Source organism: Manduca sexta, chromosome 17 (assembly GCF_014839805.1).
Source record: "Manduca sexta isolate Smith_Timp_Sample1 chromosome 17, JHU_Msex_v1.0, whole genome shotgun sequence".
Taxonomy (NCBI): domain Eukaryota; kingdom Metazoa; phylum Arthropoda; class Insecta; order Lepidoptera; family Sphingidae; genus Manduca; species Manduca sexta.
In genome coordinates this window covers 6866530-6885529 of record NC_051131.1, presented here as the reverse complement: position 1 = coordinate 6885529, position 19000 = coordinate 6866530, and the positions used below count along the sequence as shown (strand labels likewise).

At 32.5% G+C, this 19000-nt stretch overlaps 1 protein-coding gene across 2 annotated transcripts in view; it reads left to right on the top strand.

Annotated features, from left to right (window-relative positions):
* The window catches only part of LOC115454608 (NADPH--cytochrome P450 reductase), a 37167-nt gene extending 18415 nt beyond the window's left edge, over nucleotides 1-18752 (top strand). Inside the window, exons 1-10 of one of the 2 annotated variants that reach the window (XM_030183345.2) lie at nucleotides 6087-6477; nucleotides 8013-8137; nucleotides 8496-8690; nucleotides 8879-9006; nucleotides 9252-9493; nucleotides 15432-15629; nucleotides 15731-15894; nucleotides 15976-16150; nucleotides 16841-16998; nucleotides 17316-18752. In XM_030183345.2, coding sequence (XP_030039205.1) covers nucleotides 6397-6477; nucleotides 8013-8137; nucleotides 8496-8690; nucleotides 8879-9006; nucleotides 9252-9493; nucleotides 15432-15629; nucleotides 15731-15894; nucleotides 15976-16150; nucleotides 16841-16998; nucleotides 17316-17460 — 1611 coding nt within the window. In that variant the 5' untranslated portion in view covers nucleotides 6087-6396 and the 3' untranslated portion in view covers nucleotides 17461-18752. Of the gene's footprint in view, nucleotides 1-6086; nucleotides 6478-8012; nucleotides 8138-8495; nucleotides 8691-8878; nucleotides 9007-9251; nucleotides 9494-15431; nucleotides 15630-15730; nucleotides 15895-15975; nucleotides 16151-16840; nucleotides 16999-17315 lie in introns of those variants that run through there. The other variant, XM_030183334.2, reaches the window with a different exon arrangement.
* The last annotated feature ends 248 nt before the right edge of the window (nucleotides 18753-19000 follow it).

Sequence of the window (19000 nt, the reverse complement as noted above, 5' to 3'; positions counted from 1 at the left end):
AAAACTTAATTTGATGCCTAAATCTGTGAATTACCGAATATAATGTTTGACTTGAATATGGAAACGTTGTAGAGAGCCTTAAAACATATTAACTCTTTCGCGGGCAATGCTTATTACGAGGCTATATTAAAGGTTTTGATTATTCTAAGCGTAGTTATAGCTAGCTTATAACATATTCACAATCAATTCCCTCTTCTCATCTAACTAACTATCCCTAAAAAGGTATGGCGTAAGCTGTACTAAAGAACACGATACTAACCTACTTAGGAATTTAGGCGGAAAATCTTTAAAAGTATTTTTTTTTATGTTTTGCCCATGCTCGCAAAAGAGAATAGAATGACGTGTCTCTTAAATATTTCGAAAATTACAACTTAGCAAGCACCCTAATCTATATTTACCGAAGTAGTAACCGATACATTTTTTTAAGGTTTGCTAAAACAGTTTGGTTATCCATGTTTGATTTTGGGCATTATTCTATACTAGGTTTTAAAGCTTATAATGACAATCATATCTCATAAAAAATCATAGATATAACAGAAGATATTATAACAGTTGATAATACAAAAAAGAATCCCTTCCGTGAAAATATCATTAGGATTGATTATAAAATGAGACAGTAATTTATATTTTAAATATGACAAAGCACAAGAGTAGACGCGTAATGGGGATCTATCGCGACATCCTAACGTATTTTCCAATGACATTACGTAGCTGTATTGCGCTTTTTTTCTGTTTCTTGATACTTAACCCTCCTACTCAATTCCAAAGGCTGAACTTGTTGATTTTGTATTGCAGGGTTTTGAATAATTCCTGAGTTAGATTTTATATAAAGAAAATATTTGTAATAATAAAAGACAAAAATGAGTCAAAATCGTATCAGACCCATAATTTATATATTAATATTTAAAACATAATAAATTCTCTAGTAAAGTAACCCTGCTAATTTTTTTGCCTAATATTTTCGGGTTGTCCGGTTCAACATAGGATGGGTTAGTTTCATCTTTCAATATATTTAAGGTTTTAGCAATACCGCGGCAGACACAAGTCATGTCAACGCGTCATTAAAAAATATTTATTAGGTTACAATGTTATCGCCGATGTTACTTATGTTCTATTAATAAAATGCGAGCACGGCCTTATATATTTATTGCCCAACTACTCTATCCTTTCATATATATACCTCTACTGTAATAAATGGTAATTATTCAACCTTTCGTTGTTAGGTCATACAAATTTACAAGCGTTCGTTGCAGTCTTGAATTTATCAGCTCTTAAGGAAAATTCATAGTAATAAGTGTTTTTCCATATTGCTGTTCTTTGTTAAGCAAGTTGTACTTATTGTACGTATTTGTATTAAGTAATTAAAACTAATTTATTTAATATAATAATTCGTTTATTTGTAGTATACTTCAGTACTGTAAAATGTTGTTACACGTTATTAATCAGTTAATAGTATTCTGCTGTTTTCAGAATACAAATATTTTGTCAAGTTTTCCATGAAAGAAATCATCTACAAAATAATTAAATTTATAGAGAAGGAACTTATATAATATACAATTGAATTAACTTATAGAATTTAAGATTTTGAAGCCATTGGCTATGTTATTATAGATACGTATTGCCTAGGGGTCGCAAACCGGTATCCCGGATTTCGAAAATACCGGAATACCGGACCAAATTAAGAACTTCAAAATACCGGTATTGATTTTACAAAAACCGGGATTTTCGGTATTATCGGTATTTTATAAAAATAAAATTCAGTACAAAATGTGTGTATAATTATTAATTTCTCGAGTTTTAAATCGCAAAAATTTAAGCTGCTTGCAATTTTCATTCATTCCTATAGGCGTATATTCTATAAAGAGCGAGAAAATTCATGGCTTATGGCTATATTGCTACTTTTGTTTTGTTCTAAGCATAACTAATAATTGTTATTTTTATTAGAACTTATTAGAAATATTTTTTGTTTTTTAAAGTCTATCCACATTATTCATATTGACATTTAATTACTAACTTAAATGTATATTTCTTATTTTTCTAATATTTCTTCAAATACCGGAAATACCGAAAATACCGGAATACCGGAATTTATTTTAGGTCAATACCGAAAATACCGGTTTTGAGAAATGGTCCGGTATTGCGACCCCTAGTATTGCCACACAGTAAATATATATTGTTTAAAGCAACTAATATATTAATATGATAATACGAATATTTTCTCACAAGTTTTAACAATCGAAATTGAGTTCCTTGACTTATAAACTTATAGTAAAGCCGTGTTACAGATCAGTGTAAAATTTATTTTTTATATATATTTATTTATTAATTTAATATGACGAAATTTTAAAGGCCGAAATATCCATGATTATTAATTATTTTTACGTTTTTCTTTCAACTGCGAGAACTCATCACTAACTAGACGTGAATTTAAATTCTTTACTTGCCAATACTTGTTTAGTTACCCAGATTAAAGGTGAAACAAAATGTATGAAAATGGACCTTGAGGTATCGCCTTAAGTGACAATAATCACCCCATCTTATTAAGCCATACCTAAGAATAGATGAAACGTATCTATGATAGGCATAGAGAGCCACACATCTTAACCTATTCTATATAAAACAAAAGCAAATCTATCAACCCTTTTGCAAAGTTCTTCGTTGTGTGTTTTTTTTACAGTGTTTGTCTATAATTATACCAAAAAATTAAGTACTATCAAGTATAAACGTTCTATAGCTTCATTATCGTGCAAAATATTAGTTTGAAAACGTTTGCTATTACTCACATAGGTTTGAATTTTTTCAATTTTTAATCGCATTCAAAAAAGGCTGTTAACAATTCGATGTTTTTTTTATCGATATTTATGTTTCAATTGTTTGACTGTAACCAGGATATTGTTTTACTCAGTGTTTCATTTATGTCTTCGTATTCCGTGTGATCTTTATGATTAGGTTTTATACAAAGTTATCAACAGCTTACATTAGGTATACAATTATGAAAAATTATAATAAGTAAATAATTTGTATAGTAGGAATAGCTTTCCTATTCCTATATAATATGTCTTCATGCAACAACTGCAGTAAGAAGGGGTTACGGTAACGCAACTAAGAATCAAGTAAGTATACCTAAACCAAATTTTTTATAAAAATAAATAAATAAAAATGCTTTATTCATTACGTAGGCGAACATAGTTGCACTTATGATAAGTCAAGGTACATGAGAATATTTAATTATTACTTAAATTAGCTTATATAAAAAAAGACAATTTATATTGAAAATAAAATAAATGAAAAATATACTTAGTAAACAAAGAAGCCAGCTCGGGCTGGCAGGGAAGAAGAAATAAAATGATGTATATATGTATTTTTGAATAAGCAATAAGGGAGAAACGCGTCGCGATCCTCACCGGTGAGGACAATAAAAGCCCTAACCTAGCTAACCTACCAGCCTTTCACTAACTACCTAAGCGATGACTACCCGAAGAAGAAAGGCAGAAAGAAACTCCGGGCTTTATTTTTGTCATCAATTGTCCATTCTTTTATAATATTGTTATTAAATAATTATTTTTTTTAATAAGTCTTTTCTATACAAAATCTGATTAATTATATAAGCTAATACACGCACATCACCGTAAAAGTGCGGAGAAAATCCACATAAAAGTATTTAGCAATAACTAAAAATTAACGAAAAAAAAAACAATAATACTAAAAAATTTATAAAAACTGTGAAACATTGTTCAGCGTGCATACGCCTACATTTACAAACATAATATTTTCATTTCATATTTTGTCATAGATCTCGGTCAATATAATTTAGATTATAAATTTTAAGGCTGATGCAACAAAATGATCGGTCGATCGTCTATTATACATTGATAATTCAATGAGTCAATATAAAATAAAATATGTCACGGACATTTAAAACTGTTACCCAGTATAATGTCAAAATTGTAGAAAGGTACACATGAGACGTGACGTTATGACAATAAATTCTTTCAGTTGTACAGTAAGTAGATATTAGAGTGTGAGACAGGGATGTGTAGCGTCTCCATGGCTATTCATGGATAGCTGTCTAAAGGATATGAAAGAAAGTGAGTATGGGCTGAGGTTGAATGAGCTGTCACTGAATTGTTTACTCTACGCCGATGATCAAGTAATGCTTGCGTCATCAGCGGAAGAGTTACAGAAGTTAGTGACAATTATGGATGGTGCTTTTAGGAGAAAGTGTATGAGAGAAAATGTTAGTAAGACGAAAGTTATGGTGTTTGAAAGGGATGATAGCATGACAGAATGCAATATTATAATCCGTAATGAGAGGCTACACCGAGTAAGAGGGTTTGTATATCTGGGTTGTGTTTTCACTAGCGATGGTAGGTACGTATGATAGTGATATCGATAGACGAGTGAGTGCAGGGAATCGGGTGAATGGGGCGTTGCACACCTTTATGGGTAGCCGCAAAGTATCCAAAAAAGGCATGACTGGCAGTCTATAGAGGAGTGTTATTGCCCACTCTGATGTATGGTAGTGAAAGTTGGGTATGGCAAAAAAAAACATGAAAGTAAAATTAAAGCAGTGGAAATAAAAGCATTAAGAAGCATCTGTGGAGTGACTATGAATGATAAGAGTGCGGAATACTGCGGTCATAGATATGTGGGGTGTGACAGAGGATGTAATTACAAAAATTGAGAAGGGTATGCTAAGGTGCTTTGGGCATTTGGATAGGATGGATGATAAGAGACTGACAAAGATGGTTTATAAGGCGAATGTGGATAAAAGAGTCGGTAGGGGTCGACCGCACCGAACCTTCGAATGTCAGATATCTGACATTCTCAGTAAAGACCAGGTCAAAAGTACCCGGAACCGGTGGAAATGCATGAAAAGATTAATGAAGGTGGAGGAAGCGCGAGAAGTATGCCAGAATCGTGCAAAAGTGGCAATCCATAGTCTCTGCCTACCCCTATGGGATAAAGGCGTGATATTATGTATGTATGCATAGTAGATACCCACATAAGGTAATGTTTTAATGTAAAATTTCGTGTTAATTGCAGTGCCAAGTATCTACTTTTTGTGAAAGTGCATGCTTTGCTCTGGACGTTGATATTCAATGGTACTAAATTAACTCCGGATATAAACAATTCGCACGTACCTATCACAGCTATATTGTTACTTCCAAGCGTGACAAACAAATAAAACAATTGAATACAATCATAAAAACAAATTGGTCATCCACACTACCAGTTCTATATTGAGAATATAATATGATATGAGCTAAATAATCTTTTGAAATATCACCATGACTTGCCAACAACCATGCATGTGGAAAAACTTTGAAAATGGTGTTAAGGAAAGGATATCCTGCTATAAATATTGGGGTCAGCTGCTTATGCGTAAAGTATTTAATATTTAATGCACTTTGTTTTTCACGTACCCAACTATAAAAAAATATATATATCATTAAGGTCAGGAGGCCCTATTCCGTCTACAGGGGCGAATCCGTCTTCTTGCAATTACGGGCTTTGTTTTTATTTTAGGCGCGCAGTGTGATAAATTAGGTACTTGAAATATCTTATAAAGACTGTATTCGTAGCCTATTTATATGAAACCAATTTTGAAATCGAAATTCATCTACCCGCCAATGTCGAAAGTCTTGTTTTTTTTCGGGTATATATATATACCGAGACTGGGCAGTTTCGAATGTTACCCCAGGACTCATAAATACAACGAGACTGAAAGCCCTAGGAGTTACCTATTAATGAAAAAAAAATCAAAATCGGATCAGTAGTTGCGTTTCAGCATTTGTCGAATACAAACGAACAAATTATTTCTCTTAAATATTATACTAAATTATAAAATGTTGCCTAGACATTTGTTAGCGTTCTAATATAATAGACGTCATTGTAACACATTTTAAACTAAAAAACGTAAATAATATTTAACATGCAAATAACACAGGCAAGTAATATATCTGCTCAAATGACTAGTATCTAGGGAAGTAAATAATTTTAAAAGGTAGATAAATTCCTTACTGTGACTGTCAAGTGTCAAACGCGAAATGTCACTAATCAAATTTCATTGCTATTTTCTCTGAGGTGTAGGTACTTACCTAAAATATAGATAATAATATGTATATATAAAGCATTTTTTCCAGCTAGTGGCTAGATAAATAATTTGTAAAATTTCTTTTAAATGTAATATTCGCATCTAAGTGAAATGTGAACAATTTTCCGTTCTTTATTGGTTATGAGTGCACAAAATGTTTATTACACACAGTATGAAAAGTGGACTGTGAGCTTGGAGTATTTTTTAATTTGCTTGGGGTTGTTTGTCATAAATCTTATGGCAATTTTCTATGTCAATGATCTATTGTAAGAATATAAGATTATTACAACATTTTAAACATGAGTGTAATCAGTATTTTACCTCAGGTGCTTAAATTTAGGCGATTATTAACAACTCCCATACTAAAGCTAAGACATACGGTATGAAATCCTAATTTTGGTAAATGTTTCATTCATTTTATTTTTTAACCTATAAATATTATGCTTCCATGATGATGATGATGATTCCATGATACCATTTACTTTTATCAATATATTTTTTTGTTCATTAGTGTCATGTGTAATGATGAGTCTTGAGGACACTGTTTCAAGGCATTCAGATAAGAGTTTGCTGATTTCATTTTTTGTTTAAATCTTAAGGGCAAATTATACTTATCACCTGCATGTCCAAATTGTGAAATATTTGTATTTTTTTATATAGCCATGGCAATGTGACACCCTGCATCTGATGGTAAGTGGATGGGGACCAGTAGAATACTGACTGATGAGAGATGATTACCCTTCGGCAAACGACACAGTTATTCCAGCTTGTCAGAATCCAATATACACAGACTGATCCTGAAATGCTACATGCTTACATGAGCCACTATAGCAGGTTTTAACATCTTGAGTAATGAGGTGGTCACTCTCTGGGCGCATATAAAATATATCTTACCAACAGCAAATTCAAATCTCTTTCAATTTATTGTACAGAGAATGGTGGAAAATATTAATTATTATAATATCTTTTTGAATGATCAAAGTATTTTTTACTTATAAGAAAGGTTTTCCTTGTAATAAAAAATATAAAACTATCCTACAATTTTCATCTAAATTCATTCCATGGTTTATGAATTTGTATTATCATCTTCATAAACTTTCACATTCATACTAGTAATAATAGTAGGATTTAATGGATTTAAAAGATGATGCAATATAATATACAATAATAAGTTTGTAATTTAACTTATGAACATGCAGAAGAATATAGAAAAAATATTGTTAATCAATATTTTGGCAAATATTTGTTTCAGCAAAAAGATTTATTTTTTATCTACAATTTGTTTTCTGATTTCCTGCATATTAGGTTAGACTGTACAGTATAAATACCTGGCAGTTTTTGTTAATTAATAAGATCCAGAGACTGGAACAGTATTTTTTAATTGTTTATATGCCTTATTCTGTAGGAATAAAATTATGGAAACATTTGAATAAACATAATATCAGCCCTATATTGATACCATCCCTTTCCTAGTCATATATCCCTATATGTTGCTGATAAGTATTTTATAAAATTACCTAACCTTTAATGTAATAAAGACATGTTCTATAATTAAGTATGCTAGAAGTTCATGACCTTGTTGATTTTGTCAGTATATACTATGGAATTCTCCTTAATTACATCAATTATCTAGTTGGTTCCAGTATAGGTGGTTTAAAATACAATGTTGACATACATAATTGTTTTTCTCATTGTCCTGTGGGTATTTAATATTTCACTGTACAAAAAATTTTACTCAGTTTTTTATAACTTACAGCATTTAGTCTTCCTACCATTTAAATAGTAACTCATCGAATATGTGGCTGATCCTCTTTATATTTTCACTATAAGACTTTTTGCACAAACCCATGTATAAAGTATCATTATTTCATGTGGCATATATATGAAGTGTGTGAATAGATAGGTACATTTTCAGGTATTTGGTTTGGGTAACAAAACTTACGAGCACTACAATGCTGTCGCTATATACTTGGACAAGCGGCTTGAGGAACTCGGGGCTACAAGGGTGTTTGAGCTTGGGCTGGGAGATGATGATGCAAAGTAAGGCTCTTTTTAAACTTTATTTAATTTTTACCTGAAATGTATTTTCCAGCAAATTAATTAAAGCTTATCTATACTTTTAATATTATGTAATAAAAAGTCTTGTTGTATGACATTGTATTTGATTAAAAGTCGGTGTCCATTGGAAACTTGTGTAATCAATTCCTAACATATATGTAGAGTTTGTATACCATTTTAGACAAAATTTATATCATTATAACTGAAGAATAAAGGCAGGAAATCATAGGTGGTACCCAATAATAAGACATATCAGGGATTGATTTAAACAATAAGTATGATTTTTTTATCAGATATATTTCTTAAAACAATTTTGTCAAACTTGTTCAAAATATTTCAGTATTGAAGATGATTTCATAACATGGAAAGACAAGTTTTGGCCAGCGGTATGTGAAAAATACAACATAGAGAGCACTGGTGAAGAAGAATTAATAAGACAGTTCCGTTTAGTTGTGCACGCTCCTGATGAAATACCACCAAACAATGTGTTTACTGGCGAAATAGCCAGGTTACACTCCTTGCAAGTACAAAGACCGTAAGTAAAATCTGTACATCTACTGAATGTTTAAATCTGGAATATTTTGGATTAATTTAATGATTGTTTGGGGTGGATAGCAACAGATATGTGGCATGTTAGTCTTATATTTAGTCGTAAAAAACATGAGTTGATATATTGGAACAGTATGCTGAAAATTGATATCCATTATGTGATTTTTATTTCAGTCCCTATGACGCGAAAAATCCATTCCTAGCTCAAATCAAAGTGAACAGAGAACTCCACCATGGTGGCGACAGGTCTTGTTTACATGTGGAGCTTGACATTTCAGATTCCAAAATGCGTTATGAAGCTGGTAAGTTCATTATAAATCTGAAGCAACTTAATATGGCGCCTAATGATCCATCTTCCTTTATTTCTCAAGCCTCGTGTCTATCATGCAAGCAGTCTGCACATAAGGTGCAAAAAAATGCATCTCCACTGTGCAAGTATTTGCACACGCCACTTTAAAATAACGCAACGCTATTGCAATATAGAGAAAGAAACATTGTTGAGTGCCGCCCTGTCGTGTTCTATATAGAACTTATAATCGTATTTTAGGTGACCATGTGGCCATATACCCTATCAACGATTCAAACCTGGTGGAAAGACTTGGAAACCTAACAGGCTCAAATCTTGACGAGATTTTCTCACTTATCAACACTGACCAAGAAAGCACAAAGAAGAATCCATTCCCATGCCCGACGTCTTACAGAACAGCTCTGTCGCACTACATAGAAATAACTGCATTACCTCGCACGCACATCCTTCGGGAACTTGCAGAGTATTGTGCGGATGAAAAAGTAAGTATATTTTGGTTAAGTATATATTCCAATAAATAATTATAGATAAAAATTAAACAGACTACCGCTAGGCCTTGGAGGTATAACATCATATTTTTAGTAAGAATATTATTATTCAAATTTATTTTAAATCCTTGTATATTACGACCATAAATGAATAAATTAAATTATTGTTACGTCAATAAAATCTTATTGAAGCCAGTGATATTATGTAATTATCTAAAAAAAAAAACACTTGTTAACGTTAATTGGAATTGCTGACATATCTCTTTCACTATTCCTTTACGTGAGCAGAAATGTGAGAAAGGTTACTCAATGTGAAAACGTGATTTAATATTTTCTGTGTAAAAAGCAAGTTGCCAATAATTTAATAAATATACAAGTATGTATATATATTATACTATACCATTTTATAACAGTTTATCTATAAAACAATAAGTTTAAATTAGTACAGGCATAAAAACAGGAGTTGTGGTGGTGTATGGGCGGGAAAGTCTCTAATACAGACATAAAACCGTACAAAAAAAATATTATACTATCCACTCATAAAATTACAGTCAAACCTGGATATGCGAAAATTTAAAGGACAATTTCTTTCTCGCAACCAAGACACTTTTTGCCGTATATTCCGTCCCATATGTGATAGGTAGCCAGTTTATTGCCAAATCGGGTACAAATTGAAGACTCTTGGCTGATACTGAGTAGAAAAATCTAATATTAACTAATGTCCGCGTTCGATCCTGAGACCTCACAGCGGTAGCGGTACCGCGCAAGCTATAAAACAATGCCACCGAGGCAGTCATAAGAGCCATAAGTAAAATGTTGGCGCTTTACTGTCGCTTTTAGAGACGGACAAATAGCAATCTCGATAAAAAAGTTCATGAAGAAGAAACTATAATACTTTCTCTAATATTAAGATTTCTGTTCCTCACTGACAGGACCTGGCATTTACTCGCATTTTTTTTAATTATTCAGCTCTCATTCATTCTCTCTAATAAATAACTCTCATTCATATAGCACTCCAGGAACAAAAGGCTATCCAACACAAAAAGATTTTTTCAGTTCAAACCGGTAGTTCCTTCAATCAGCCAATACTGCTCCGCTCCTATAGGGTATAGCGTAATGATATATAACCTATAGCACTCCACGAACAAAGGGCTATTCAACACAAAAAGAATTTTTCAGTTTGACCTTGTAGTTCCTGAGATCAGCCATTACTGCTCCGCTCCTATTGGGTATAGCGTGATGATATATAACCTATAGCTCTTCACGAACAAAGGGCTATTCAACACAAAAATATAAAAATATTTTTTCAGTTTGACCTGGTAGTTCCTTCAATCAGCCATTACTGCTCCGCTCCTATAGGGTATAGCGTGATGATATACAACCTATAGCACTCCAGGAATAAAGGGCTATCCAACCCATAAAGAATTTTTCAGTTTGACCCGGTAGTTCCTGAGATTAGCTATTACTGCTCCGCTCCTATTGGACATAGCGTGATGATATGTAACCTATAGCACTCCAGGAACAAAGGGCTATCCAACCCAAAAATATTTTTTCAGTTTGACTCGGTAGTTCCTGAGATTAGCCATTACTGCTCCGCTCCTATTGGACATAGCGTGATGATATATAATCTATAGCACTCCAGGAACAAAAGGCTATCCAACCCAAAAAGAATTTTTCAGTTTGACCGGTAGTTCCTGAGATTAGCCATTACTGCTCCGCTCCTATTGGGTATAGCGTGATGATATATAGCCTATAGCACTCCAGGAACAAAGGGCTATCTAACACAAAAAGAATTTTTCAGTTTGACCCGGTAGTTCCTGAGATTAGCGCGTTCAAACAAACAAACAAACTCTTCAGCTTTATATAATAGTATAGATTAATATTTTGTAATTTATATATAACCACTTGTTAATATATTGAACCGGTATATATTTACTCAGGTTTACATAAATAATGTAGTTTTTTTGTTAAGAGCGTTTACGTGCAGCGCGTGAAGTCAACTTTAGGTAATTCTTCGCAAAATTCACTCACACAGAACCGTGTGTAGCTGTGTGCGTAGAGTTAGCGCGTCGGCTATCTTTATAGTCAGACCAACCAATTTTGATCTTTTCGCTTTAATTATCTAATTGGAATGTAACTTATGATTTATGTAATTATGATAAATGAAGAATTCTATTATTAAATATGTAAGAAATCATTATGAAATAGTTTATATGTATCATTTAGTAATTATAAAAAAAAAACATTTATAACAAATTTTAACGGCAATTTTACAAATTGTTATTTTCACTTTTTAAATTAAAAAATTTAAGCATTTGAATTTAGAAAGTACCCTTTAGTAAAGTGGAGCTCATCATGAAGCCGAAAGATAGGCACCAGAACTCCGTAATCAAACAATAAATCAGGAAAATTACTGTGCTACGATGTTTATAATGGACCACATAATTATTCCATAGATCTGCTGTTTTTAATATTTAGCGTATTGAAAGTTTTAATTAAGTCATTAGAAATTACATATTGGAATTTATATTTTGAGTCAGAAGGTGTATGTAATGAGATGTCATTTTTAGGTGTATAACTAAAAAGTGAGAAATAAAAGACTTCTTTTTTCGGAAGTTGGTTATATTTTTTTGGATAGTTTTTTTTTAATAGGTAGTGCTTCTCAGTGACATCGATCATCAATCGATCGATTGTACATTCATATATAACAATTTACCAGTTTTGTATCCATAGTTTTGCATAATATTTGCGACGCTCGACGAAGCAAAATAGTTGGTTCTGTACTTTTTTTTCGACCAACAGCAGTCAGCTATGACTGTAAGTATGGGAATACCGTCTTTTACATCGCCACAGGCAAAATCTTTATCAGTTTCTTCCCTAGCGGCCTCTTGCATCCTGTCCTCCGCAGCTAATTTCAATCATTTAGCTAACTCGTCGTAACATTTCATGTAAACATTTTGCGTTAATATTGGTAAATCTATGGAAGCTAACTGTTCGTTTATATTTGATCTACCAACTCCAGTCATCATAGCTCCATTCACAGCTCCACGATATACGTCCATACTATCAGTATATCTCTTAGCGCTTAAATGGCTTAATTTCCATATTGCACATATTACACTTCATTAAAAATGTTGACTGCAAGCAAACTTTATTCTCTTTCAATAGTTGTAAATGTTCGATACTACAACCTGTTGCTCTGTTGTGGTTATTGAGTGTTTTAATTTCATCCAAGAAATATTGAAAATCTATAATTTTCCGGCTTTTAATAACCTTATTTATTTTGAGTGTAATATCAGGCTCGATTACCTAAAAATTAAAAAAAAAAATAGAATATACTATTATTGTTATCGAAGTTTACGCAAACACTACATACTTAAGTAAAACTGCATATGGATCTAGACGCGTTTAATTTATACAAGTATAATGACGCCGAAACCTGCACAGGGTTAAACGTCAGGATAAAGTAATATGTAAAATTTATGTGAGCGTGTAAACCTAAACTAGCCCATATGTAGCAAATTGTTTTGCCTGCAAATGTTTTTTTTCTCCTTTATCCCCAAATGGTAACTCATACCTTTTCTACCTGCATAACATTCGATAAACTAAATTTGGCAAGTTCTATGGCAAAGAAAAGAGTTAGGAATAAATAAGTAAAGTTGTACGAATTTAACAAAAAAATTGTAATAATATATTTTAATAATAAAAAAAAACAAAAATAAGTTAAACATTTTGTTTCGACCGGATTCTCATGAGCATTGACGAACCCGGTAAACTTTAGAGCGCTGTAACAGCGTTTTAAATGAATGAAATAAATAAAAATATAGGGAACAATTTTCCTCAAAAGATCATTTACAAGTTAGTTTGAGGTAATTTTTTTGTAAAATGTATAAAAAAAAGTTATGGAGCAAAAAAACTTTTATAAACATTTTCTCACATTTTTGCTTATAACTTCTTTAATTTTTAATTTAGGGCAAAAAGTTATATAAACATATTTGTAGGCAAAACAATTTGCCACAAATTATGACTTTACAAAATTTATGTAAGACGCATAGTTTCCGAGATATCGCGAAAAAAGTGTTTTCACCCCTTTTTCCATGATGGTGGCCAGGGGACAAGGGTGGCGACCCCACAAACTTGAGGTTAAGCTTCTATTGACCCCCCACATATGTTCTAAAAATAAAATTGGGTCCTCTAAAAAATACAAAGCTCATGCAACATTTCAATGGGCTAATTGATTTTTGACATTTATTTGCATGCTTTTGGAATTTCGGGCCCGCAATCGCGGCGGGCGCGGGTAAATACCGCTTTGTGAGTTTTTAGCTTAAGGTTCCATTTTTTTCCTTTGAGTAACTGTTGCTCAAGTGTTTAATGAGTAAAAAAAGCAACAACCATAACTACAGACGCATGTTATAACATTAGTACACCAATCTTTTAGTTCTTGCTTTAGCCGAAGTTTCAGCGTTGTTGCGTTTCCTTTTCTTGCCTAGAAATAGCTTTACTTCCCATTGTGTCTGAAACATAATAATATAATAATAATTTATAGTAACTACTAAAATTATTGTCACTCATTAAAGAAAAAAATATTTTACTTACTAAAGTACTAAGATGTGGCAATCACTGTATACACGTGACTATTTTTTCTACGCGCAGCAAAGGCCAACTGGAGTCTGGCCGGAGCGACGAGCGATACGTCCTCTATCTAGAAAGCCTCAAGGCGGACTAATTTGAAACGATTTGCGCGTTGCGTTATATAGTGGTATTTAAAATATTTATAGAAAAATAACAGAACTAATTTTGTTGAATTTTTAAATTGTATGTTTTTAAGGAGATGTTGTTCTATTATAGTAATCCAATATTATATTCAATTAAGTAAGATATAGTGATAAAAAAAAATCTTTTAAATGACCAACATTTCTGAAATTTTCGAATTCTTTGGATTTTTATTTCTCATGAATTAAACATAAAAAGATATTTTTTCTCTACTAACTTTTTTCTTCAGGATCTTTTTAGTTAGATAAAAATAACATATTGTTATGTTCCTTAGTGGTTTAAGATATTTTGAGCTTCGAAATAGACGTTCGAAGCGCAAATTTGAAAACCTCTGTTCAGTAATCATTAAAGAATTTACAAATACTCAATAAATCTAAAAATTTTCTCTACTAACTATTTAGACAACAAAATTTTCTATAATAAACTAATTCATATGTTTTTAAAATAATGTTTTGATGGATATTATCTCCTTCGAAAAGTGCTGTTTTTGAGACATACGGCGCGCGGATGCGTAAACGCTCTTAAGTGAATAAATTATACAAGTAGATTTTAGGCTGTGGCAGTACAACACTGCCTTAACTACTGAATCTAACAGAAAATTTTCTTAGGAGACAGATTATTTATTTAAAAACATTATAATCTGCATTCACAAATTGTGAAAAATATGTAGTCATTAAGAAAATGGGTAAATTATGCAAAATCCTTTTTTTTTTCATGCCAATCAATCCTGTTGCTTATAAGAATCACAGGAGGCGAAGTTTCGTTACAATCCTATTATACACTACTAATAAAACATACGCAATAAAATATCTTCTCTCCTCTAACTATTCCTATATAAAAATAGGCGTATTAAATACAACAATACCAATGTACTTAATAATTTTGCCGAAAAATTTTAAAAATGTTTTGGCAAATACTTTGCCAATAATCGCTTATAGGTTAAGTAATCTACCTATTACAATGCTACTGTATGAATCTGTCATTGTTCAGTTCTCTTCTATTACTGTGCATATGCATCGGCATATTGTATTATTTGTGCGTGTTTGTATAAATTATCTTAGTTTTAAAGGCATAATAAACTACTTGAAATTAGCACTTATGCCAGCTAGGTTTCATGCAATCTCAACAGCAACTCTATGTTGCATTCTATTAATTTCAGGATAAACAACAACTGCTTCTGATGGCAACTAACTCGCAAGAAGGGAAAGCCTTATACCAGTCGTTTGTGGTGGACGCGTGTAGAAACATTGTGCACATATTGGAGGATCTTCCATCTTGTAAACCACCTATGGATCACATTTGTGAACTTTTACCGCGTTTGCAACCAAGATATTATTCCATTTCTTCGAGTCCTAAAGTAAGTTCATAAATCGTGTAAACATACGTGTATGTACAAATATATTATGTTAATATATTGATTGTTATACTATTACGATGTATAAACGTTTTACTTATTAGTTGCATCCTGAAACTGTCCACATTACGGCAGTCGTAGTGCAGTACAAGACGCCGACCGGTCGCGTCAACAAGGGCGTTGCCACCACGTGGCTCGCCCAGCACAAGCCAGAGGAAGGAAAGCCGCTTCCGCGCGTCCCGGTTTATATTAGAAAATCGCAGTTCAGGTAACTCTTTGTTTATAAAAGCATGCATAATTTAATATTATTAATGTTTGTTGTGTTATAACAATAAACTGTGTTCCTCAGGTTGCCAATGCAGCCGCAGACGCCTATTATAATGGTAGGGCCCGGAACAGGGCTGGCCCCGTTCCGTGGGTTCTTACAAGAGAGAGCGTTCGTGCGCGCTAACGGCAAGGAAGTTGGAGACAACATTCTGTACTTCGGCTGTAGACATCGAGACCAGGATTATATTTACAAAGAGGTAACTCGTTTTTGTTGAGTAATGTCATGCACAATAATGGCAGAAAAAATGTACTTACGCAATATTAGACGAACATAAATTTTATACAGCTATATATTTATACAATTTTACTCATGGATTCTTTTACGTGAGACTTTTTCCGGAACAAAGTTCTGCACAAACCGAGCATTTGTTGGGAATAAAAATTTACTTTTTTGAGCCAAAAATTCCACTCAATATATATACCTATATACTACCTTTCCTCTACATAAAATAGATTTTTTTTATCTCTAATATTACCTAGAAGTTTTAATTTTTGTGAAGCTCTCAAATATTAATATTTGACATAATATGAAAAATAGACTATGGCAAATATTTATATAATTCGAATACCCAACAGTAAAGGTAACTACTATAAAATCATTCTACTCCTACCGAAAATTATCCGAAACAAACAGACTTTTTAAAACTAAGTTTTTATGTAGGGTATAAGTTCAGATCAAATAATCATATTCTATTTTTAGGTAAAAGTTGACTTTTTTGACAAAAATAATAATGCAGTGTATTTTTGTGTGTACCTATTTGTGACGCAAATTGAATAAATTGTAATAGCTGGTTTATTATTACGCAATTATGACGAACCTAGCATAGCAATTATCATTCTGCTACTTGGTAGCGATGATAGTTACCAATAATTTTATGATTTTGCAGGAACTGGAAGAGTTTGAGAAAAACGGTGACGTTCAACTTAAATTGGCGTTTTCACGTGATCAAGCCCATAAAATTTACGTCACTCATCTGTTAGAAAAGGATTTGGATCAATTGTGGGATATAATTGGCAATAGAAATGGACATTTCTATATTTGCGGGTAAGCCTTTAATTCTATAGCAACAAAAAAATAAAGTGTCAGATACCTAATTCAGTCAAGATATGTTTACGAATACCTGCAAAAAAATAAAAATTCCTAAGAATATGTGCCTCATGCTTTCGTCCAACGTGTAGCGTACATTTGTACGCCGCTATGGCTATGGCCATTGTCATGGCGGAACACACACATCCATTCAAAATGCTGAAATTGCGTTGTTTGTAGCTGGGACCGAAATTCTACCATCTAGCTCTGTAGTCCATTTCACTGCCCGCCTGCTGTGCCCTGCTTTTTACATTTATGTATTTACTTTTTTTCAGCGATGCCAAGAACATGGCCGTTGATGTGAGAAATATAGTCCTAAAAGCAATCCAAGAGAAAGGCGGACGCACAGAATCGGAAGCTGTGCAGTTCCTCAAGAAATTGGAGTCTATGAAGAAATATTCCGCTGACGTTTGGAGTTAAATTATTTTCTGGACTTTCCGCTTAGCAAAATTTTAATCATAGACAATGTCGACTTGCATGTGTACGCATAAGAGCTAGGTTTGTGATAATAAGGTAAAATGTTGGGCTCAAGCGGTACAATAACTGTGTGTTATGAAGTCCAACATTTAATTGGGTATATTATCAAAATCAAATTACTATACGTAAAGAATACCTGTTTAACGCGAGTTTTATTTAAATAAAAGTAGATAGTACATACTGATGACAGGGTTTGGTTGCATATAAAAGTTGTTACCTATTTGTACATTTGGTTTTTATAAAATTAAATATATGTGTGTGAAATTACTATAGTAATCATGGGCATAGCCACAGTGGGCAAGAATGGTATACAAAAGAATTGCACGTAATCTGATTAATATTTACAATGGATTTTATGAATAGTCTCTGAAAAATCATTCCACCTCATTCCTTGTTATTCATATTATTATTTCGCCATAGTATAGTGTCCAAGGCTTCTTACGAGTATATGGAATATGTATGGAATACCTAACTATTTACCTAGTATAAATAAAGGTGGAAGCGTTAAGTGTGATGTGTGTGACGATTGTGCCTTCTTTTAAAAAATATCATTAAAATAACGTACATACCTTCTATATAGTCACAGAAGTGAATTTCGTCGAATTGAATTTGGCATACTTAGAAAATGTATAATGACGAAAAATTGCAGTAACAGGAAGTGATCGATTAAGGAATTATCGCTCAATTAATGAGCTTGAAAATTTGCTCACGGAATTGAGTCTGAACACCTAATATTGGTGTTCAAATTATGTTTTAATGTTAATAGTAAATATTTGAGTCACAAAAAATCTGTCATTATTGCAATATATATTTATAAAAAAAGTTTTAGTGTCAGAATTTAGTTTATGCAATTTATTGTGTAATATCAACGTATCTAGCCCGTGTAATCTACAGAATAAGTCTTGATTCACGTGAGCTGTTTATGAGTGGGTGGTAGATGCGAGACGAACCTTATCCAATCCCAATGGATATATCTGAAGGAAAGTGTAGTGAAAGGAACATAGATATCAATATACCCTTGTTTTAATACTAGACTGAGATTACCTGTAGTAGTGCATTACCCTAGATATACGCATTATATCTTAAAAAGTCGTGGTTATGCCCATGATAATATAATTGTTAACAAATTTTAAATATTGTAAGTGGACTGGGCAATGGATTAAACTGATTACATGTTTACAATTGTAACTTTTATATTATTATTATGTTTATAATAAATATTTTTGTGACTATTAGCTTGTTTGTATATTTTAGATGGTTCAAAAACAAAGGAAACCAAACTTTCCAGTGAGCGCATCAGGCGCTCTCAACCCTTTGAAATTAAGTGTCCATGCTGAGGGCAACCCACTAACGGGTTACAAACCTCGACTCAGGACGGTCACTGGGAAAGGATACAGACTAAGGGTCGCAAACCGGTATCTCGGATTTCGAAAATACCGGAATACCGGACCAAATTCAGAACTTCAAAATACCGGTATTGTTT